The sequence below is a fragment of the Carassius carassius genome, chromosome 26 (genome assembly GCF_963082965.1).
Source record: "Carassius carassius chromosome 26, fCarCar2.1, whole genome shotgun sequence".
Classification (NCBI taxonomy): domain Eukaryota; kingdom Metazoa; phylum Chordata; class Actinopteri; order Cypriniformes; family Cyprinidae; genus Carassius; species Carassius carassius.
Window position 1 is genome coordinate 10,480,688 of NC_081780.1, and position 24,230 is coordinate 10,504,917.

General features: G+C 38.2%; 1 protein-coding gene across 6 annotated transcripts in view; it reads right to left on the bottom strand.

The window, feature by feature from the left end:
* The window catches only part of atp2b1a (ATPase plasma membrane Ca2+ transporting 1a), a 39,728-nt gene that overhangs the window by 6,962 nt on the left and 8,536 nt on the right, over positions 1-24,230 (bottom strand). For all 6 annotated transcript variants that reach the window (XM_059511124.1, XM_059511128.1, XM_059511126.1 and 3 more), the window contains exons 2-13: positions 17,764-18,190; positions 8,933-9,130; positions 8,572-8,829; positions 8,236-8,361; positions 6,191-6,352; positions 5,526-5,564; positions 4,036-4,191; positions 3,384-3,598; positions 2,831-3,073; positions 1,061-1,302; positions 358-595; positions 38-217 (exon numbers count right to left, since the gene is read on the bottom strand). In XM_059511124.1, the coding sequence (XP_059367107.1) occupies positions 38-217; positions 358-595; positions 1,061-1,302; positions 2,831-3,073; positions 3,384-3,598; positions 4,036-4,191; positions 5,526-5,564; positions 6,191-6,352; positions 8,236-8,361; positions 8,572-8,829; positions 8,933-9,130; positions 17,764-17,956 (2,250 nt within the window). In that variant the 5' untranslated portion in view covers positions 17,957-18,190. The remainder of the gene's footprint in view (positions 1-37; positions 218-357; positions 596-1,060; positions 1,303-2,830; positions 3,074-3,383; positions 3,599-4,035; positions 4,192-5,525; positions 5,565-6,190; positions 6,353-8,235; positions 8,362-8,571; positions 8,830-8,932; positions 9,131-17,763; positions 18,191-24,230) is intronic.

Sequence of the window (24,230 nt, forward strand, 5' to 3'; positions counted from 1 at the left end):
TTTGAGTCCTGCTGCTAAAAAAAATTGTGCCTCTCACCTCTCCCTTTTCATTACGGATCCGGCGGTTGAACTCTTTGCCCTCCATGCAAAGAAAGTCATCTCCTGGCTGCAGGATGCCACATTTAGTTGCTATAGCACGGGCAGTGTTAAGATTGTCCCCGGTGACCATGCGCACTGTGATTCCAGCACGCTGGCACTTTCTAATGGCATCAGGGACCTGAGCAGGAAAGAATAAAGGAGCGTGACTGAGAAAGCTTACTATCTTGACATTTCATGCTAGTGCAATCTCTCTTGCTAAAGAACATTTTGTGTACTTCTCAGTTAAAATAATTTATTTTAAATAGCTGAGACTTGTACCTCTGGTCTAACTGGGTCTTCAATGCCCACGATACACACACAGGTGAGCCTGCTCAGGATATCGCTCTCATTATCCCAGTCTGGTTCACCTTCAGAGGCAGGAAAGTCCCTGTAAGCCAGGCAGATGGTTCTCAAGCCCTCAGAGGCCATTGGTTCAATCACTCTCTTCACCATGTCATCTCTGTCCCTGGGCCGAAAAACCTTTGCCTCGCCCGTCGCAGTAAGGATTTTATAACACCTGGGTGAGGAGAGAGCAGGTAAGATAGTTGCTGTGAGCTGTTGGATATCTGCAATGAGCCATCCAAGTAATTTCTCCAGGGAAATCTATCAGTAACACAGCCTCTGGGCTTTGGAGGGGGAAGTGAAACATTTGATCTGCCAATCTAGTTTGCTGACACGGCTCTCACATGCACTAGAATACTTATCCTAGAACAGTGGTTCTCAAACCTGTCCTGAAGTTACCCCTGCCCTACACATTTTGTATGTCTCCCTCAATTATCACACCTGATTCAAGTCATCAGCTCATTAGTGAAGACTGAAAGACCTGAAGTGGGTGCGTCAGATATAGGGAGACGTGCAGTGCTGGGGGTACTTCATGGAGAGGTTTGAGAACAAGTTCACATCTTTGAACATCAAGTTCAAAGATGTGAACTTGTGTCAGGCATTTAAAATGACCACACATTTATGACTGAGGATGGCATACTTCTTCAGCAGAATCTCTGAGGCTCCTTTGCTGAACATCCGGTAGCTTCCGTCAGCATTCTTTAGCACGGTGCTCATGGATTTCCTGACGGAGTTGAAGGTGTAGACTTTGTAAAGCTTCTCTTCAGGGATTTCATTGCGGATTGCATCATAGTCTTTTTTCAAGTCCAAGGTAAAGCCCAGCAAGGCACATTCAGTTTTGTTGCCAACCTGACGATTCAGGCCACCCTCTTTCTCAGGGGACTGAAAAAGATGATAATTACAAAAAAACAAATAAATAAATATTAAAAAAATATTTATGCATTAAAACACCTTGAGGTGTTGTGCAGTATTTTATTCAGCCATTGTGCAAAAACAGCCCATGAAGCACCACTGCCAAATCAATAGTAGTAAGGCAAGTAACTGTTATTTAATTTCAATGATTTCTGACTCTAAATTAACTAAGAGCTATAACTGTGTTGTTTACTTAAAGCTTGTGAGATTCAGTGTTATTGTTATTATTTAGGTTTCATGTAATATTATATTTGAGCTTTAATTCATTTGCCAAACAATTTTAATAGGTAAATCTCACCAGTATTGTTATTCTTAACTAAACCTGTGTAGTTAAAAATGCTTAATTAAAGGGTTTTCATTTTTCTTTTAATTAAAAGGAATCTACTTAAAAAATAATGATTTTATATATATATATATATATATATATATATATATATATATATATATATATATATATATATATATGGGCTTGGCAAGTTAACGCATTATCATCACATTAATTGATTAACTCAGACAATTATTTTATTGCGCGTTAACAAATGTTTTTTTATTATTATGAAAGTCCGTTGCTCACTGGCTCTGAATACACATACAGACAAATCATGGGTCACAGGAGGGGATGCTCCTGATCAAATTATTTAGGCTAAGCATCAACATACACAAACCACTATCCACCGTTTATTTCTAATAGAAAATTACTGTTTATTTTTAATGCAACAAGCTCATAATTATGACTTTATAATTTGGAAATAAGAAGTTTCCCATAGTACGTGAAGACAGCAGAGAAGCACTCTCGCTCAACACAGTGGAGTGAATCGTTTTGTTAACTTTGTGGTTTATTATTTTGAGTCGTATGGGATGCGAAGCAACTCAACATTAATTTCCAGGTGTGTCTGTGTAACAGAGGTACCATCCTAGTAGTTTTGTGCACGCATGAACGCAATGTAGGGTGACCATATTTTAGTTTTCCAAAAAGAAGACAGTCGGTGTGGGCGGAATGGGGGGCTGGGGTGTGGTTGGTTGGTGGTTATAAAATGCACTGGCGACTGAAGAAAGTAAAAGCCGAATTCCTGACATTTTGAAAATCAGAAATCCTGACCAGGCACATTTTTTTAGGTCCAAAAAGAGGACATGTCCAGGAAAAATAGGAAATTGGGTCACTATAACATCATGGTAATGTACAACAAAGTACATCACGCGCTAAACACTTAACGTAATGTGTAAATGCTCGTAACTTATGTACATCAAGCAAGCTTCTATGCATAGGCCACGAATTGTTGGCAAAATAACACAGAGGGAATAATATGGATTTTTTTTTTCCAGAAAACTTCTTGCACAATATAAATTCAAGCACTTTCAAGGACCTGCATCAATATATGTTTATTTTCAAAAACTTTCTAGGGTCTTGGAAAAAAAAAAAGTTATATACAGTATATAGGTTACAGTTATATATATATTTATAGACACACACATATATTATGCTTGCCTAGGGACTCACCATGATTTTGGTGGTGTAAGCACAGTTGACACTGATGCCCAGTATGAGCAGGTCCATAGTGCTGGCAGGAATGACATCAGGCTCAGGGACTTTCTTGTAGTGCTTGTCAGCAATAAAAACCTGAACAACTGTCATCCGGTTCATAGTCAGAGTCCCCGTTTTATCTGAACAGATGGCTGTGGCATTGCCCATAGTTTCGCAGGCATCAAGATGCCTCACCAAATTATTGTCTTTCATCATTTTCTGCAAAGTAAAACAATGAAAAAATTTAGATGGAATGAGGGAAGGGGGTGTGAGACAGATCAACAATAAACAGAGCACAGGATTAAACATTAAAGTCCACTAATCCCCAATTAAATGGCAGAAATCCAGACAAGCAATATTACTGTAACTGCAACAAAGGCAAGTTAATAAATGCAAAATGATATGGCAATTCATATGATTATTGGATCAACATGTACTGTATTGACTAACAAAGTCTAGACAGAGGGCTAGTGTCACAAGATGGTAAGTATAGACCCTAAACATTCAAACAGAAGATGTAGGGTCATACTTTGACAGAATAAGCCAGCGAGATGGTTACAGCTAGCGGAAGACCCTCAGGGACGGCCACCACCAGCACGGTCACACCGATTATAAAGAACTTTACAAAGAACTGGATGTAAACGGGAGTGCACTCTTTTTCCCAAGGACGTTTCTGGATCCAGAAAGTGTTAACCACGAACAGCACCACCAAGATGATCACTGTGATGGCTGACATCACCAGACCTGCACAGGAACACATGCATTAAGACCTCAAAAAAGCACGTGCTGCACAAATCTGAGGTCCCAGCATAAACAATCACTGCTGTGAAATTGACTGTTAGGCTCAGAAAGTCACTTGACAAATGCAGTTTTCTGTAATGTGTTGATATATTTCTTATTGAAACCAGAAGTTTGTTAAGACATCCTTTTTGAAGTAGCTGACAAGCTTTAGTTATGTCACTGTCATAAATGTACTGCTAGTTGCAGAAGGTTCTTTGGCGGGATTCTCATTCTAGAGAGCATTTGATTGGACAATAATCTGTGTATTGCAGGCAGAGTCATCAATATATTTGGCCAGTTCTCCCAGAAGTATACATTTTAAATACATCTACCTTCTAAAGTGTTATTTTACGTTTTAAGAGCACTAGCATAACAGATGATCTCAAAGAAACCATGCTTACCTGCTTTTCCAATTTGGACCGCTAATTTTGTCAGTTTCCCTTGCAAAACTGATTTCTCTTTCTTTGGCAAGTTGGCTTTTCTCTTCTCTTCGCCCTCAGCCCCTTCATCACTGTTTAGAGGTTGCATCTCCACTGCAGCACCATCCTGGGCTTTAGCTACAAATAGAATAAAAGAAAACTGTGAATATGCAGTGAAATTGAGTGGGGACTATGATTTTCTCCACACTTGGACCACAGGAAGCATTTTCTAATTAAATTGTGGTTCCCCTCTCGTGACAAATATAATTAAGTGAGCAGATAAATTAATCATAAAAGTGATTATAAATGATCATTTTATTACAGTCAGAGAGAAAACAGCTTAAGATCATCCTCACATTTAGGAGCCACATGCAAACCCATGTGACCAAGTATCCTAGGAGATATAAAACCTCATCTCCACACTCCGATGTCCAGTCCATCACTTATCACTATCGGTTATAAAAGAGGACATGCACACACTTATCCTGATCACAAGGCGTCGCTCTGTGTTCTGAAAGTACAGCCTGTCAGTGAGGTGACATCAAACAGTCAAAGAACTCAGCATGCGTGCAATCATACAGACATGTACGCAGCAGGGTATCTCTGTATATCACTGCTGTAGCATAACGCAGCCGGCCTGTGTGCAGGATTTAACCGGTGTTTGATGTGAGGTAATGTGACTGCGTTTGAATTAGCAGGGTGTAAGGTGCGATGTGGGACTGCTATTCTATCGTTCCATGTTGCTGCGCTCTACTCACAGAGCTCTAGTGCTAGTCTGGTGGATTAGAGCTCATTTTTGGCAGGGCAATCTGTAGCTGGGGCTTCAGTAAACACAGGCATGCGCTGCTTTTAGAGTAAACACTACAGTGTTGGTTTCTGAACACAGGGTGGCCTGATTGTGGACTCTTTCCTGCTAGGGCATGTGATTTTAGACAAAAGGTTTGCAGGGAGACAAGGTGGCGATATCTAAACATAGCTGCACACTATGAATTGGTAATGTTTTTAAATAAATTCTCTTATACCTCACCAAGTCTACATTTGATCAAGACAGTAATAAAGTGAAATAATATTATAGTTTATAAAAATAACGGTTTTCTATTTTAATACATTTAAATAAAAGGAATTAATTTATTGTTGTCAAAGCTGAATTTTCAAAAGCTCCAGTCTTCAGTGTCACATGAAACATCAGAAATCATTCTAATATTCTGATCGAATCACTGCATCCTTGCAGAATAAAAGTCAACTTTTGAATGTAGCGTTATAATCAAACTCTAAAAAACAGGCTAATTTCTTATAGCTTCACACATGCACACTTCTTTGCACCTCACACTAGTGTGGATAAGCTTTAATGAAGATCCGATAGCACTAATGGGTTTAGGCGATGTATTTAATGCAGGCTGCAGCATGTAAGAGGCTGGACTTCTAAGCCAATATGGTGCTCATTATGTCATTAAGTCAATAGGGTTACTCACCTTTCTTTCTGTTCTCCACAGAGCCATCTTGCTTTTTATCTGGAGAAAAAGAGAGAAAAATAAGCCAAATAACAAACCCTCACTAATTTATTCATTTACCATTATGCAAGCGACGGTTGTGCAGCGCACATTTAAACATTTCCAATTATGTAAATCTTCTCTTTGATTTAGCAGAATGAGAAAAGGCACTCAAATATTTATGAACAGATGTGTGCCACGATCTCATGATATTTTTTTAAAACCAATGCTGTGGCCAGACCACAAGTGCACAAAATTGCACTGAGGTGCACAGCCACTGAACAGCAACTTGGGGCCCAACCTCAGCAAGTAATGTATCTGCAGGCACTCATTTGGAGACCCAACACGTGAGCCACGGGCTTCAGATATGCATTAAATGGCAGTTAGGTAATGGAGCGCACAAGAAATCGTTACATTTTTCTGAGTCATTGCTTCAGACATTTTTTACCAGACAGAAAAATACTTCAAAATAAAAAATAAAAAACTGCCGTTTGACAAAAGCACACTTTCATGAATGCTGGAGCGCACACACGCAAGCCTATTCAATTCATCCCTCTGCAGCCATAGTAGCTACAGACTGAAAAGGCCACCGGTTGGTCTATTTTAGTTTCTGAGACTGACTAAAAAGAATAATACGGACAACTTACTTTTCTTCTCTTTCTTTCTCTCTTTCTCTTTTTTCTTCTCCTTCTCCTCCTCATCCTCATCATCTTCTCCCGCCCCCAATAACGTGAAGATGATTCCAGTTTGGGAATTAACTCCGACAGCAGTGACAAGCATTTTTCCAGAGCCCTCCATGACATGAGTACCTGCAGAGAGGAAGTTGAGGTGAATAAGGGTCAGACGAAGCACAAGCTAATATTAGTGCCAATATATTCACGACTGGATGTAAAACTCTAACACACAGCTCAGTTTGTGACACAATTAGTTGTCCAGAGTGTTTTTTTTTTTTTTTTGGAGGTGTAAAGATGGTTTCAAGTATTTTGACATAAAAAGAAACCTGATAATAAGGCGATTATAAAAATTGCCCTAACAAAAGGTAAAATGTAACTGAAATTTAATTCCAGGGCCAAATTTTGCCTCTTAAATGTAAAAATTAATTTCTGACCCTGGTCCACATTAACACAATAATGCTAGGTTTATTATGAGCATGTGCTGCAGTTATGACATTTGCCACTTTAAATGCTTGAGTTCTTTAAAGCCGTATGGATTCTAATTGGCTGTCAGTGTTTTTAACATTCATAATCTGGAAAAAGTCATTTTGAAATTGATTCTAAATGTTGTTACTATTACAGTTTTGTTGTGCACTAAGGCTGTTGCTGTGAAGGAATTTCCCTTGCGGTAATTTTGAGTGGCTCAATAGTGTGGTGTATGGTGTAATATATATGTGTGTGTGTGTGTGTGTGTGTGTGTGTGTGTGTGTGTGTATTTATGATATAACAAGGTCATATTCAAAAACCAATGAAACCGAAACCAAATAGCATTCAAACAGGAAGTGAAGTAAACAGAAGAGAATGACAAAATAGCGATTCACATAACAGAAAATAAACTTCACAATAAGATCGTTAGCCTTTATGTATAATGGTTCGTTCTGACCCTCGAATCTAACTGGACAAGAGACTTTCTATTTATATTTCCAACTGTGCATTCTAGACACTAGTTCATTCAACTACACGTTCAAAACTGCTGATTCATTCAAAAGAAAGACGTAATGAAACAGGCTGCTGAAATCATTTTAACTTTGAGTGCTACGTTAGGAGGCTCAGCTGACCAGCAATGTATCGATGCGAAGACAGAGATTTGGCTTTCCTTGGAAATGACAACCTATTTTCACAAATAATTGCACATGCTCAGTTGATCTCTCTCTCTCTCTCATTCGCTTCTCCCTGTACAAATCAGAATGTTACACATTATGTTATTACTACTTTATTTAATATTCAGTACACATGCACTAAGTGTAAAATGAGAAGGAACCCTATGAAAAAAGAAAACGCTAAAATTGTGGTTGTTGCGATTCTTGCATTCCTCTGCGCTTTGCGCGGTATTCCGATATTGTGGTTATTGCGACAGTCGTAGTGTGGATTCCATTTTTCTTAAAATTGTTTTTTTTTTTTTTTTATTATATCTTTGTTACCATTATAGAGGTCATCCTTTGGGTGAATAGGCCTTTAAACAGGAGGTCTTCAAATCAATTGTATATTATTGGGCTCTTTGGACAATGGTATTTTCTTAGTGAAATGAGTGGCCATTTTTTGGGCCTTCAGAAATTGGCTTTAATAAAGCTCTGGATAATTGTTTAAGCTTGTGAATGGGGTCTGAAAAAAAATGTGAGGGTGAGGTTTCTGCTGGGGTAGACTCAGCATGCTAACGCAGGCTCTGCTGGAGACATGCCCACTCAGGCTCACAAATCCCCCCTCATCTCTGGGATAGCACACAGCAATGTCATTCTATCAGAGGATCAACTGGCTTTCATAAAATGGGATTAGCTGAAGATGTGCAATAGCCTTGCTCAGAGGGAGCAGGTCCTACATAGCAAACATCTAAACTCCCACATTGGACATTTATTTGGTTTGGCTGAACTTTTTGGGTAGAGGTGAGACAGGACACAGAGAATATTCTAAAATGTTACAGGATTGTGCAGACAAACGTTGCTGTTGCTGCAGTTACTGTCGATTGTAACTTCATGTCCCACCTGACAGCAGCAAAGGATCTTTCTCCATCGATTTCTTCACATGGTCAGACTCTCCAGTTAAAGAGCTCTCATCTATTTTGAGGTCATTGCCCTGGATGAGAACACCATCAGCAGGCAGGAGGTCACCTGATGAAGAAAGCATTCCATCACAATAATGTACATTACCGTCAGCAGTTTTTGAATTTTTTAAAGGTGACTATACAGGAAAAGATCATTACTCAACACCAGTAAAATGCAAGACTGGTAGAGTTACATTTTTTTAGACGCTAAGCTCATACTCGTGGTTTTCCTTCTAAGAAGGAAATGAAAGCTATCTGCAAATTTATTTCAGCTTACCATATTTAATTTGTGCAACGTCCCCTACGACAATCTCGGCCACGGGGATCGGAATGACTTGCCCTCCCCGAACCACCGTAAACTTCTGCTCTTGTTCAATGCGGCTCTGTAAGCCACGGAACTGTTTCTCTTTGCTCCAGTCATTGAAGGCCGTCACGAGCACCACGCAAACGACAGACAGGAGGATAGCTGCTCCTTCTATCCATCCAGCCTCAGCTTCTCCTTCATCCCCTACTCCACCCGCTGCATCCCCGCAATCTATGAAAAAATACAAACAAAAAATAAAACTCTGTTCAGAACAACCTGAAATTGAGATCATGAACTATAAATAAGACTGAAGCAAAAAAAATAGGTTACTCACTTTTATTTTCAGAATCCGGAGGTTTATAAAAAGAAAGGCCTAAAGAAACTATTGCTGCCACTTCCAAAATAATCAATGTTACATCTTGTAATGCTTCCCACACTAACTGAAGAAAGGTTTTTGGCTTTTTCGGAGGTATAAAGTTCTGTCCAAATGCTACTTGTCTTTTTTCAATATCTGCAGGCTGCCCACTTAATCCTGGAAGAAAAGAGTAAGAAAAAAAAAAGTATTAATTCAAGTAAACACTGAACACAGCTCTTAAATAGCAGCAGACAATGCTTAATGAGTTTCTATGAGAATCAGGATTAGTGAGGAAGAAATGACTTGTGGGTCAACAACAGTAGCTTTTACAGATAAAGACTTTCTGAATAAGATCAAAAGGTCACAGAGAAGCAATATGAATATAATTAAGGATTTATTTTTTGGGGGCAAATATTTCATAAATTGGATCAAATGGAACAGAAAATGGTTGACTTCTTTAGAATCTATATTATTTATCATTTACATCGGTTTACATTGCTGTTTTACATTTGTGGTTGCTAAGGTTTTTCAAATGTTTCTAAAAGGGAAATCACACACCAAGGCTGCGTTTATTTGTTCAAAAATACCATAAAACATTAATTTTATAAAAAATATATTGTTAAACTGACATTTGTAACATTCTGAAATTTTTTATACATTTATAAAGTATTTGCTGAAAAAATATTACTATTATCTTACTCTATGATATTCTTTAACCATCTGCACTCTTACAACTATACATATATAGTAACCGTTTTAATCATGTCGGTCCATGTCCAGGCTAAAATCTTATTTTGTGTATAATTAGTTTACACAGTTCTGTATTTAATCGATTAGGAACTATTAGCACAGCTAATCCATTAATTCTGCCATTACAGCAGTAAAGCGTTTGGGATTTTGACAAGATCATGAAAATTTCCTGGGTATGCAAAAGGTTACTTAAGGCCAAATAAGAAAAGCCAAAACTGACAGGAAAAACACATGCTGAGTACATTGTACGCAGTCATTCTCAAATGCACTGGATTAACAACAGTCCTCTGGTTTGCCCATTTGAATAACTCTCTATATTCAAAGATGATATTCAAAGAAGTCATGGTGTGTGCACTGTGTATTCAGTTCACTCAGTCACCACATGCTAACACACACACACACACAAAGGGACAACTAGATGTGGTGAATGAGCCATGTGGACGGAAAGCATGCATGCGTGTTTATGCATCTAGTGGCAGGGCGTCAGAATGTGTACGTGTGACTGAACTGATGGTTTGCCTGCCAGACCAGAGAGCAGCCTGGTCAGCAGAGCCTATTGTCATGACAACATCCTCCACATTACTCAGCAAAGCCATAGAGCTGCTCAGCTCTTGCTCTGTCCCATTGAGCTTTGCAGATTTGCATAAGCTACATACATTGCATTCAAGGCAATGTATATGGGCATTCCTGTAGCTCAAACAGCAGAGCACTAGGAACTCCAATATCATAGGTTTGATACCCAGGGAGTGCAATGAAGTAATAAAATGTAAACCTTGAATGGAAGTCAATTTGGATAAAAGCATCTCCCAAATGCATAAAAAATAAGAGCGATTCATAAAACTCAACCCCATGAACTTCTTGCTGCTAGTTTTATGTTCTTCCAACACTTAAAAAAAAAATTGTGAATAAAACAAAGATTTTTAGAGAATGTTTCACAAGAAAATACTATTTCATGTTTAACTCAATGTACCTATTTTTAATTATTTAAATAATAATTACAGCAAACTGCTTATAGAAAATATTAATGCTAGATTTGGAGATTAATCATCTCTTCACTGTTGCTTAAATATTTCTCTAACTCTACTGGCTTCTATTCTAGGAGACATTTATAGAATAACCTGAAATTTGAAAGGTCTTTGTGATGGTAATAAAAAAACAAATAAAAAAACTTTTGTTGGCTGCATTTAGACTTTAAGCGACAAAGTCATTTTGAAATTGATTCCAAATGTTGTTACTATAACAGTTGTGGTGTGGACTAGGACTGTTGCTGTGCAGGAATTGTAATTGATTTTGATTTGAACAATCACTTCTGCAACCACATGTACAGACCCTGAATGATCAGTAGACAAATCTTCAGGTGTTGTAGTCATCAGGTCAAAATCGGTTACTAAGGAAGCAAAGCCAACAATGAATCAAACTAAATTCAACTTTTGTTTGCTTGTACTGATGTAAAAGGCACTTCTCGATGAAAGAACAGCAGCTAACTGCTGAAAACTTCTTCCGGATTCAACGCAATAACATTAAATCCAGGCTTGTGTAGTGTGGAAATTGAGGCCGAGGGATTATATTCTGTGTCCCTGAGGACTAAGGAGCAGATGAGTGAGGTCTTACGCCTCTGTCAAAAATGCATTTATGCTGCAAATACACATCTCAATTCCACTCTCACTCAAGATCATGCTAGATCACACACTTACTCGGAAACATCACTGAGGGGAAGATTAAATTCAACAGAAGAGGGGGGAAAAAACCCTTCTAAGACCAGCCAAACATGGGCATTTAGACAGCTAATTATTCATTTGCATGCTACTTCACTGAGAGCAGAAGTACCATTGTGATTGCTGGAAAGTGCTAATGTCTTAGGTTGTAAAGGTTTTTGCAGTTTCCCAAAAAGAGACCAAATCATCTGAGTCAATTTCTAATTTCACCTAAGGCTTTAAAAACAACAAAAACACAGGGGCCTCTATTGAAAATAAAATGTTTTTCACTAATCTCTAATTTTTTTATCCATAAAAGAAAAAGAGGGCACAGTACTAACAGAGCATCTGATAAATATTTAACAAACTAGACAGGGCAAGAGAAAACATTAAATAGTAAATAACTATGCTCACCAATCCATTCAATATACAGACAAAAACCACATCTACAAAGCCACTGCTGAGAATTTGATCTCTCACAAACACAACATTCCACTTAGCTCTGATTATTTAGCATGCTGGTTACATTTTAGTTGCAGTATTAATTTTTTTTTACTAAGACCTCATTCATAAATACCTTTAGTAAGTGTTTAAGAGACATTAACATTAATAAGATATTACTGACAGGTGCAGCCACACTTAAAGCTGAAGCGTGTCATTTCTGTGCCTCTAGACCAAATGTGGCGACTGCCATTGAGAACTACTGTTCAATACAATTCAGTTTCAAACTTCTAATATTGTTTGAGCTAATGTTGAAGTGTCGTTATGTGCCTCAGAGTTCAAACTTTTCATAGAAATCAACCTACAAATGAAACGGAGAGAAGATAGCACTAGAAAAAACCCACACTTCACCTTTAACACACTTATGTGTCAGAGCCCAAGTCATACATAGTACAAGTACTGCAGGTTGTATACCTTACAAACATTACCGCCCACCTGATTTAAGAAGTTTAAGTAGTCTTTTCTGAGACATCCTTTAAAAATTACTTATTAAACCATTTAGCGAATCTGAATTTAACACTCATTTTCCACTCTTATTGCCCCAGGAATGTTTATCCTCAGGTTCCATGAGAGGCTGGGTCATGTAAACTAGTAGCACTTTCAATTAAAAATCCCATCAGTTAAACGAATCTAGAGCATTCGCCTTTAATTTGGAGAAGACATTCCCTCGTGTCCACACATGCAAACTGTGTAATACAACAGATTTGTGGAACCGGCCAGCATAAATACACTCAAAAGATGCACCCAAATAAAACGAGAAGACATCATAAAACGTCGCGATTTACGGTGAACCCAAAAGAGCTGTAAAAAGTAACTAGTTAAATTCGAAAGATTAGTTATGGCTTTGCTACGAAATTGAGAAATGGCCTACTTACTAATTAGAAATCCCTTTTCAATTGTCAAAGCTCTTGTAATCTTGAATGACTGCTTAATTTCTGATACCAAAGCTGAGTGATCTGATTAAGCTGTGAAACGTGTCATGACAGCAGGGCTGCCTGCCAGCGTGCTACTGTGAAGCGGAGGGAACAGGGTACAGCTAAACTGGTGAATCGCTGTGGGGCGCCAATCTCAGTTAGACATGTGCCGTGTAGCAAGAATGGCTAAGCGACAGGACCCTATATCAGTCTGGCCACTGAATAGAATATCCAGGGGGAAAATTCTTAAGACTATTCTTTGATGACTAATTCACAATTCACACGGTATACAAAGCTCGGGCACAGCATGGGCCAAGTTTCAGACAGTCTATTCAGGAAACAATACACATTTTTAGAAGTCATATCGATGCTATCGGTGTGACCCCATTATATGAGCTGTGAACTGACGCTATAGTTTCCACTGACACCATGACAAAGGTATAGCTCTGGATTGCAGACAGCAGAGTAAGCTTTGGTTTCAATCACTCAGTATTTCATCGCCTGCTAATAAAAGTCAGACCTTGTGAGGGCAGGACGGGGCAGGTGACACTACATATAAGCATCCAAACATGCTGTAAATAGCAGACATGTTGAATTACCTTATTATTAAGACTGAAAGATCGATTTTGGTGCTCTGGCAAACATATTCATGATGCCAAGTGTCCGACACGTTTAAAACCTAGGAGCTACATTATCACTAACGCAATCATCACTATTATTATTGTTGTTCATAAAGAAATATTTTGAGGTTAAGGCATGAATGATACCTCAAATGTGATTACTTTTCTAAGCAATTGGACTATAAAATGGGCAATAATAGTGCATAGATTTAGAGTGAAAGAGCAGCCTGAGCCCTGTATACCAGAATATCAAACTTGGAATAGTAACCAACCAGAACATCCTTGCAAGTAGGGATGGGACGGTATGAAAATTTATTATCACGATTATAGTGACTAAAATTATCACGATTATCAATATTATCACGGTTTTGTTGAAACGAGATGAAAGTGTTCAAAAATAGTTGATGCTCACACTGAAAACATTTCAGCAAGTTTTATATTTAATAATCAACAAACAACTAATAAAACAAGCAACTCTATGCACTTAATTTAAAGAAAGATTAAATTCTGTGGAATTTCCTTCCTTACAATGAAAAGTGTAGAAGCATAGAAAAGTCACTGACTTTCGCCATTCCTTCTCGAAAAAAACAAAAAAAACACTGTGCGCTGCGCTTGCGTCAGACTGTTGCTGGCTGGACATGATTTAATAGTGAGTTATTAAAACCGCGATAATCAAACACGGTTTTAATGATAATTCATTTTTAAACGATATTACTAACCTTCAGCACATTTTATCACGGTTATCAATAAAACCGGTTATCGTCCCATCCCTACTTGCAAGCATCCTTTTTCACATTTTCTTTCAACGCAAAACTAATTAAGGGGGTCAAGACACCAATACTAGAGAGGGCTAGTCCCTTAGGAGCGCTCCATCAGGAATGTTTTCTACATTCTGACTTTAAAATACCAAAAACACATTAGTGCGGATCAAGCCTGCATGTTAAATAGAGAAGTGAAGTATTCTCTTGGAAACACTGGCCAGAAGCCCCTAGCAGGCACAATGAAATATTGGTCTGCAGCCCTTGTGTGTTCACTCACGAGAGAATTGCATATCAAAGAGCCTGTAGAAAATTGCTATGGACATGGTGCCGTTTTAATCTGGGATCAAACCTAAAATCCCATCCCCCAAGAGTTCAATCAGGGTCAGGCCAGCGATTAAACCTAATGTCTACAGAGAGGTAATAAACCAATGGAGCTGCAGCTGTGGGCTGCACACTGACTCTGCACTTTTCTCTATCTTACCCTCAAGACTATATACCTGCACACACACCCCTTCTGATGAAAGAAAGCAAAAGAATGTGTGAAATAGTACACCGAGAGCAAACAGGGCTGCAACAACCAAATACACAATAAAAAAAAACAATGACAAGAATCTATCATTTCAATTGATGTGATACGGAGAATGTGTCAATGATGCCACTTTGGACTTTTAACTGGGAGGAACATGTTCATGGACCAAGCTGTCCATGAATTGAAGGATTTGATATCAAAAATAGTCATAAGCATATGGCTGCATGTGGAGTCAGGTGCTCCGACAGATTGCTTCTGATGTTTAATAAGTGCATGCTGTTATATTGCAGATATTACTGGTAAATGTTATAAATTCAAAGTTAATTGAGTGCATCCTAACAGCAGGTGTTATGTTACTTAAAATGGTTCACAGAGTGCATTTTGTAATTTACTTTATAAATAAAAAAATTCAAGTTGTCGTTAGTTGCAGCCCTAGAGACATAAAAGACAAAGCGTGAGTACAAAAAGATGGACAAAGAGAAAGTGTCTAATAAAGGCTGTAACGTCCCTGTTGTAACTGCAGTTCCACAGACTATAAGATTGGATGTAAACGCAGGTGTTTGACATTTTTATTTCAATTGTCAAACACATCGACAATGCACACAGGCTATATTTAGGATATTCTCTACGAAGTCTAACCAGTTAGTAAGGAAAACAGCTCTAGGTCTCAATTTAGGGTTGTAACATTATGAGATTTTCACAGTATGATAATCGTCTAAGAAAATATCACGGTTTCACAGTATCGCGGTATATATCAAACAATAATTCTTATCCATAACAATGACTCTTAAAAGAATAAGAACAAGTTATTTGAGTAACAAATCCTTTATTACAACAAACTTGAAACCATTTTAATGAACGCGTTTAATACTCCCTTTTTAAAAAAATTAATCATTTCATTTTTAAAAAAGATTAAAAAAATAAAGCTTTACACCTTATATATATATCTATCACTCTTTAACATTTTAATTAATGTTTTAAAATGTTATCAAGTAAAAAAAAACTTATTTTTTGGCATATTTCTGCACAAGAGGTATACTAAGTTAAAACATGGACAAACATGATATTCCTTAAATTATTTTTAAATTCATTATTATAAAGAATATAAGTATTGTTATCATTATTACTTTGAATTACACTGTACAATGCTGATATATTTGTTAACTTCAAGTAAAATCTAACTTTTATTTTGATGGGTTGTCGCAGTTTCAGTGTTTTGTCTCAAATAAAACTAGGAAATGTTTAAGTTTTCTCTCAGAGCAGCTCTGCTGATTTTCATGTTTATGTAGACACTGAAAACACCATGGACCCTTTTCAAATTTTCAGGTTTCTCAGCAGCAGAAGTCATCATAGTTGGGTTAACTTTAAGATCAGTCAATGGGAGAGTACCACAAATATATTTTTTGCATTCCCATTTGCTCAAATAGCAAAAGAAAAACTCCACGATAGTGTTTTCGTGACTTTCAAGAAAAGGAAAAAAATTGAGAGACTGATAATGGTAGTCAGAAGAGACTACAATGTCAAATTTACCATCCCTTCCATAGACGCTGCATTAGTAACACCCTCGCATTAGCGTTAACTTTTTTTTGTAATTTGATGCAAAAGGTGATAAAATACAAAAAATAGTGTTATAAATGTACATACGAAAAAAAAAAAGAAAAACAATTTACGATGCTGATGACCGTTAAAGTGTCATTACAGTCTTGTGAAAATGGTCCAGGGTCTCTTCGTGCTTCAGACACTTATCATATCTACTTTTGATTTATCCAAATCAAATCAAGCAATCATCAGATTGCATGTTTTACATGATATTCTTGTTATACTGTAAATTCTATGTTCATGACTGCACCGGGATTCTCTCTGCATCATGGAAATCATACGGTCTTTATGTATTACTTTTTATAAATGTGACAAACCTTTGTCTGCACGGAGGAATGGTGTCTGTGAATATGACAATGAGATTAAACATGTGTATTGCCTGCTTTTGCAACCACTTTGCATCCACATTTTTTGCAAATTGGATCTGTCCTCAAGGACAACACCCCGTGTGTTTTTTTCTTTAAATTTTTCCTATACTGCATATTTGAACTTTTTCTGGCAGCATGGAGCTTAGAAATAATCTCGGTCTCTGTCATTTTCTCTGCTGTATGTGCGTGTATGCAGCTGAGTGAATGCAGACTGAAGCAGCCGAGCGGAAATAAGTTACATATGTGCTGTTGAGTTTTTTTTTACGTAGATGTGTTTACAGTATGATAACTGTGCACTTTCAAACCGTGATAAACCGTCATACCAGTACATCGTTACAACCCTAGTCTCAATTGTCTGAGATATTAACTAGGGCTGGGAAAATAAATCGATTCTGAGATTTTCCAAATGCATAGTGATTCTTTCTTGAATCGATTCGGAGCTTGGTTTTGAACAGCAGATGGCACTGCATGCTTTAGAAACAGCCGTTTGTTTCCAAATTCTTACACACACTTCAACCTAAAATAATAGTTAATAAAATTCAAAAAGGTTGAAGCGAATTACAAAGGTGTTCACAGAGGGCAGTTTACATTAATTTCGTGTCAAAAGCATTCTAAGCAGAGGTGAAATTACATGTCTCGGCCAAATGAACAAGCTCTCTTTAGCACTCTTCTTCATTAGCATTTGTGTGCGGATAAAAACTAGATTAGAGCGCCATCTGCTGTTAAAATATAAGCTCAGAATCGATTCCAGAGGAATCGCGATGCATTCTGAAAATCTAAGAATCGATACACAAATTGCTACTGCATCAATTTATCGTCCCGGCCCTAATATCAACACACTGTCCATGTGTTGCCAGAGCAGCAGCAACAGGGCGAGCGATCGTCCAAATAGACTGCATATGCACTAAAATGCACCTGCTCGCTACTGCTACTGCTAACAGCTATATGTTTAGATTGAGACACAACAATGCTGATTAAAACCATCCAAAGAGTCGGTGCTTCCTCCACTTTACCTCCTGAAACTGCATTTAGATTTCTGCAAAGCAAAGCAAGTACAAGATAATGATTATGTACCATCTACGGGCGATGTTTTCAGTCTGTTGCAAAGTCCATTAACGTCCCCATAAGATTCCTGGATTTTGTGTAATCCTTCAGCCCCTCGCAGTTCCATGAGAGAGCGCAGCTCTTTAAGTGAGCAGCCAAACTCTCCATCGTGATTGGGCTTGGCCACAGAGTTCTTCACCCCGCTGTATGAGTTGTTAGCCATGTCTCCTGACTACACCGTGTCTCAGCAAGGGTGGAAAAATGGCGTTCCAAAATGAGAGCTATATCCTCAGGAGACCAATGCCAGTAGTTCCCATAAACAGCTGACCTCCTTCAGAGGAGGAGGAGGATGCCCGACTGCAGGTGGCAGGACTGGGATAATTCACAAGCCATTCCCCTCAGCCTGTGGCGTTGCTTTCATTGTGAACGAAACCTCACACAATCAGCCCAAGGAGACCTACAAAAAAAGAGAAGGGAATGCTTTATTATTATTTATAATAATAATAATAAAAATTGTGTTATTATTGCTGAATGTGTATGTACAAAAGCGAAACCCAAATGTACACAGATACCGTATTTTCCAGACTATAAGTTGCACTTTTTTTTCATAGTTTGGCTGGTCCTGCGACTTAAAGTCAGGTGTGACTTATTTATCAAAATTAATTTGACATGAACCGAGAGAAATGAACCAAGAGAATTGAACCAATAGAAAACATTACCGTCTCCAGCCGCCAGAGGGCGATCTATGCTGCTCAGTGCTCCTGTAGTCTACACTGAAGACATAGAGCGCCCTCTCGCGGCTGGAGACGGTAATGTTTTCTCTTGGTGCTTGGTTCTAAATAAATGCGACTTATAGTCCAGTGCGACTTAAATATGTTTTTTCCTCATCATGACGTATTTTTGGACTGATGTGACTTATACTCAGGTGCGACTTATAGTCCGAAAAATACGGTATGTAGGGCTGGACGATTATGGCCTAAAATCAAAACCTCGATTAATTGAACATTTTACCTCGATTACGATTAATGAACAATTATTTTGTTTCGGTTTTGTTTTTTTTGCCCTCATAGTTCACAGACAAGGTTTGTACTGTAAATATGATTGACTATCAGCAGTTATTTTATCTATGTTCATAACATTTCTTACTAGGGTTGGGTATCGTTTGAATTTTATCGATTCCGATTCTTATCGATTCCTAGTTTCGATTCAAATAAGATAAAAAAAATCCAGTATAAAAAAATTAAGTCAAACATTTAAATGTCAAACATTTTTACAAAGCATTATGTTGCAGCTGAATAACATGAGCAAAAATAAGCAGCCTACAAAACACTGCAAGAGGAATTTTGCCTGTGATAAAAAAAATATACCATAGCAAAACCAACTAGTGTTAAAGACAAATAATAAGATAGGTCAGTAATAAGAAAGGAACAAAAAAATCATTAAGCAATATCATAAATAAATAAAACTAAAGTAATTAAAGGTATAAAAACACTGCATAGTCTCTTTCTTTTTATAAATAAAATAAAGATTAATCAAGTAAAGTTATTAAATATATTCAGTCAAGATCAGTGAATGATTTTCTTTTGTTCTTTGATTAACATTAATGACAGGCAGCACGTTTATTAGGCTGTTGTCTCTTTAAGCAAAAATACTGCACCTGTGTTTTCTTTCTCATCTGATTATGTTCACGCAAGACAAAAACGGCTGCGTTTATGATGATATACTGATGTAGTTTTCTGTATCGTAGTTTCGACTCGGAACAACCTTTTCTACAGTTAAATTACACAGAACATTCCGAGAATGGACACAAACCGGGAACCCACAGAGTGACCGCTGCTCTCTATGCACACGCTTGTGCTTTATGTGCGCTGCACACAAACATGCAATAATACGTTTTTAGATTCTAAGCTACTTTAGTGATAAATCACAGGATAGCGCTGACAACTACTTTCCGCTCTGTGCGTGCGATCTTCACAGCTGTTTATATGAGTGTTCGTGCCACGATGCAGCTGCGCGAACATGGTAGCTCGATATAAGAATACACATCCGTTCATCGAATCGCTTGAATGTCCAAACCATAAAACAAATACAACTCACAAAGTTTAGTGAAGACTCAAGGCTCACACGCAATCACTATGTGTTGAACCGGCGTTCACCTCCGTGTTTTGCTTTTATGCCACTGACTGGAGAGCAGAGTCATGTGGCTACACACGCTCTAGTATGCTTTTAAGGGGGAAGTATTAACAGGATTAAAAAACCGAAATAACCGACATGGAAAAATTACGTCGGTAAGAGGTTATGAATTTCGGTTTTGATTATTTTTTGATTAATCGTCCAGCCCTACAGATATGCATATTGACTCAAATAAAGCATCAACAGACACCTTAAGTTTGGAACACTCTCCATCATGCCTGGAAATAGTAAGAACAAACTCACTGGCTGAGTTTCAAGGTGACATGCTACCCACTTTTACATGCTGAACTATGTGGGCTTTTTTGAGAAGTAGCGTGGGAACTGACCTGCCATCTTAACTATGTGAGAGACTAAAAAGCCTTTTCCCAACATTATATGTTGCTTTTTCAAGTAACATGAAAATGCTTTGAATCTGGAAACTTATGGAATAGAACAACTGAAAGGAGTATTTTAAGTGTTGATATATAGATTTCACTTCTAAAAAAGCATTAATAGTATTAATAACAGTAGCACCAGTCTCTAAAATGTAAGTAAGGTTAATCTAGGTTTATTGGGCAATTTTTCCCAGGCATCTCAATAAGAAAAAGTGTCCCAAGGTAGTAAGTTCGATTCCCAGGGAAAGTATAAAATGATCAACAGTATATTGAATGAAATTCAAATTGTTTTGGATAAAAGAACCTGCCAAATGTACAAATTCAATGACTACACTTGAAGTGACACTGTAAAAAAACTGTGTAAATACGCCCCATGAGACCTTGGACTGCTTGGACAAAGTTCATCTATGATGTTCCATATTTTCATGTACACAAACAGAAGAGAAAGTTCCATATCAATACCATGCCCTCAAAACAAATAACATACTAATCAGACTTCAGTTTCTTTGGGACTATTTCAATAGCTACAAGGGCTGACAGTACATTCACTATCCTTGCCTTTATCAGCAAGATTTCATTATAATATAATCAAGAAATGTACCGACCAGATCAGCAGCAGTGATGATCTGAACAGGTTTAAGAAGGACAAGAGGTTCAATTCAATTCAATTCAAGTTTATTTGTATAGCGCTTTTTACAATACAAATCGTTACAAAGCAACTTTACAGAAAATTATGTTTCTACAATATTTAGTCAAAAGCATTCGTTTGTGAAAATGTGGATATTGTTGTTAAGAAAGCTTTCTCTCTGTAAGCAGAAGTAAAAAGTGTAGTAGCCCTCCAGGACTGATTTAATTGTAGCAGTACATGCAGAGCGTAAAACAGCATGCTACTCTGTAACAGGCTACCAGTTGGGCAATCAACTTCTCCTGTCATGAACATTGCAGTCAAAATTAAGAGAAAATAGAAGACATCATAAGCATTTGCAAATAAAGTCTCAAGTACGTCAAAGTCAACAAGCTCGGTTTTCTCGTTTATTAAAACTGGAAGTGAAAAGGGAAACGCCAAACAGCTTCACACTGCAGCAGCTAACTGTGCTCCTCCCTCTTGAGGAAACAACTGTTCCTAAAATGTGTCTGGTTTAAAGCAGAACATCCTGAAATGACTGTCATCTCAAGCAGCTGTGGTATGCATTTTATCATCATGGTTCATTTTGACAGTTCAGAATGAGATGGACTGTAAATAACAGAATGCGTGCAAGATTCAACCAAGATAACCTCTGTCCGGCACAGTTAAGCTTATTTTCTCCAAGTTATCATCTATGAGTGGCTGCTCGACCACGATGAGGGAAGTGCCAAATCTTTGCAGTACCATGACAGTTTCAGGTTGCAGAGCTGGTCACATGTCACAACAGTGGAAAATCATTGTGATTGGATCTTCAAACTAACAGCTACCACAGTATGGTTGAGCAACAGTAATGTTAACCCTTGCCGTACAAAGCTAGAGGTCAGTTTTGGACCAGTGCCTGTGGATTGCACCCACCTGCCTTCAGACTAATAATTTAAGCATCACATCATATACTTTTATGGTCTTTCATACAAAGCAGCAGGCATTTATGGTAGTGTGTAATTTCATGCATTTTGCCACCATTCAATTCTCCCTAAAAACTATAAATTTTTATAAGCACCCGTGAATAAACATGCAGGCCTACATGTGGTCTGAGAGCTCCACTATCACAGAATGCAATGCACTGGAAAGCAGTAGAAGTGCAGCTCCAAGAAAACCTCAAGGAAAACCCTTTCGGTCTTGGTTGGCAATTGGAGACCCTGTATTGTGCAAGCCAAGTTCAACCTAGTCAAGGGCAGCGATTCCAGGGATCCCTCTGCAGTGGAGCTGTCGGTAATGGGGTATTTTTAGCAGCCTCCGACTGCCCACACCACATCCCCCTAACTGGCTGGTGCTGAAATGGTTCAGGCCATTTCTATGTGGTGGGTACAATGCAGAGACGCCCCGCCTTACTCATGCTACATGGCTCAGTGCATTTAAGGCCACTTCACACCACCGACTGGGCACTTCTACTATACCCTCAGACACTGATCCTGCCAACTCACAGCAGCCGTCAGGCCACCCACTCAACCATACAAAGCACAACTCCTCAAGAACCTGAATGACACCTCCAAAAAAGCCCATTTAACAACACGTATCCATCATGCTGAAAAATAACACCTCATATTCCTAGGAACTTTTGATTTTTGTAATGCAAAAAACACAGAATACAGTCATAAAAATGTAATCCATGGTATGACAGAATTTCACAGAATTTAAGGATGAATAAATGAAAATTAGAGCTGTAGACTCAAATCATGACATGGACTAGTGTCTTGCTGCATCCAAAATTGCATACTAGTAGGGATGGGTTACGGGTATCGTTTACATTTTGATACCGATAGTGCTTACCGATCCTGTTATTGATACAATTTGGTGCAAAAAGATTTGAAGTTGCTGAAAAGTTATTTTATTACTGCTGAACTTTAGCAACTGTATTAAGGTTCTTCAGTCAAGATCAGCAAGTTATTTTTCTTCTTGCAGTATGTTTAGTACTGTCCCTTTAAGAGAAGCACAAACCCATTTCTCTCTTGCCGGTTTACTTTCACTTTACACATAATTAATGGTGTTTATATGTAAACATTGTGTGTTTTTGACAGTAACTAAATAATCAGGTGCTGTTTAACGTTTCACTGGCAAGGCCTTAAGCACACGCAAATAATGTACTTTTGTGATTGCAAATAAGTGTAGTGTCTCGTGAGTGTAACTCTACCGCTGAATCAACATTTGATGTGAATGTCTCTCGCGTGTTGCAATTGGAGCTCGAGCTGCGAGACATAATACAGCACATTGCTTGAGGTATATATTGTGTTTTGTTAGTAAATGTTTCATTATATTACTAGTGTTCGTTACTTAGTTTTGTAACGAGACCCCACACTTTTGAACGCTTCACTCATGCCATGATTACTGCCTGCACGCACGCACGCGCGCGCGCGCATGCACGCGCACACACACACACACACACACACACACACACACACACACACACACACACACACACGCGCACACGCACACACGCTGGATATCACACGCACGTCGAGCAAACGTTGCCCACATATTTCAGTGCAGGGAAATGACAAGCAGCAGCAGCTTCTAATTCGTCGTTAACATTGAAGTGTACCGAGATAAAACAATGCAAGTATCGATAACAGTATTGTTTGTCCTGAAGCTTATAGGTATTCCCGTATCGAACCAATTACGTAACGGTCCAAATAAATACCGATTCTCGGTACCCATCCCTACACAGGGCTCCAAACTGCGACTAAAATGGTCGCATTTGCGACCATAAATATTAAAATGCGAGAAGTTTTTTCTGAGGTCGCCACTGGCGACTACGCCTATGTATTTACATGTTATCTCTTAAAAACTTGCATGTAATGCCTTTTTTCCTGATTGTTTTTCATTCACATCTTTTGTTATGTTCGCGCATTGAGAGAATGCGCATCGAAGTTTTAGTGGGAAAAAGAGTTTTAAACAGTCCTCATCTGCCGCGCAGCAGCGCTGACACACACCTGATAAACGCGTGCGAGAGAGAAATGATGGAGACTTGAAGAGAAAGTGCAGAAAAACAGCGTCTATTTCGTTCATAACTTGAACAAACTACAACAGGTAAAGCTGTCATCTGTGTGGATATTGGCAATATCGTTAACAGTTCTCGTTTATAATCATAAGGCTTCTTCTTAACAAGATCTCAGTCCATGCTGTGTTCTGTTAATGCATGAACTTCATTATTTGAAGTGCACTTGCCGTCCAGTAATCGCAAAAAGCTTTGTGCTTTGTTACTTTTTAATTTACAAAGTATCAGCTTTAAAATTATTCCAAATTCA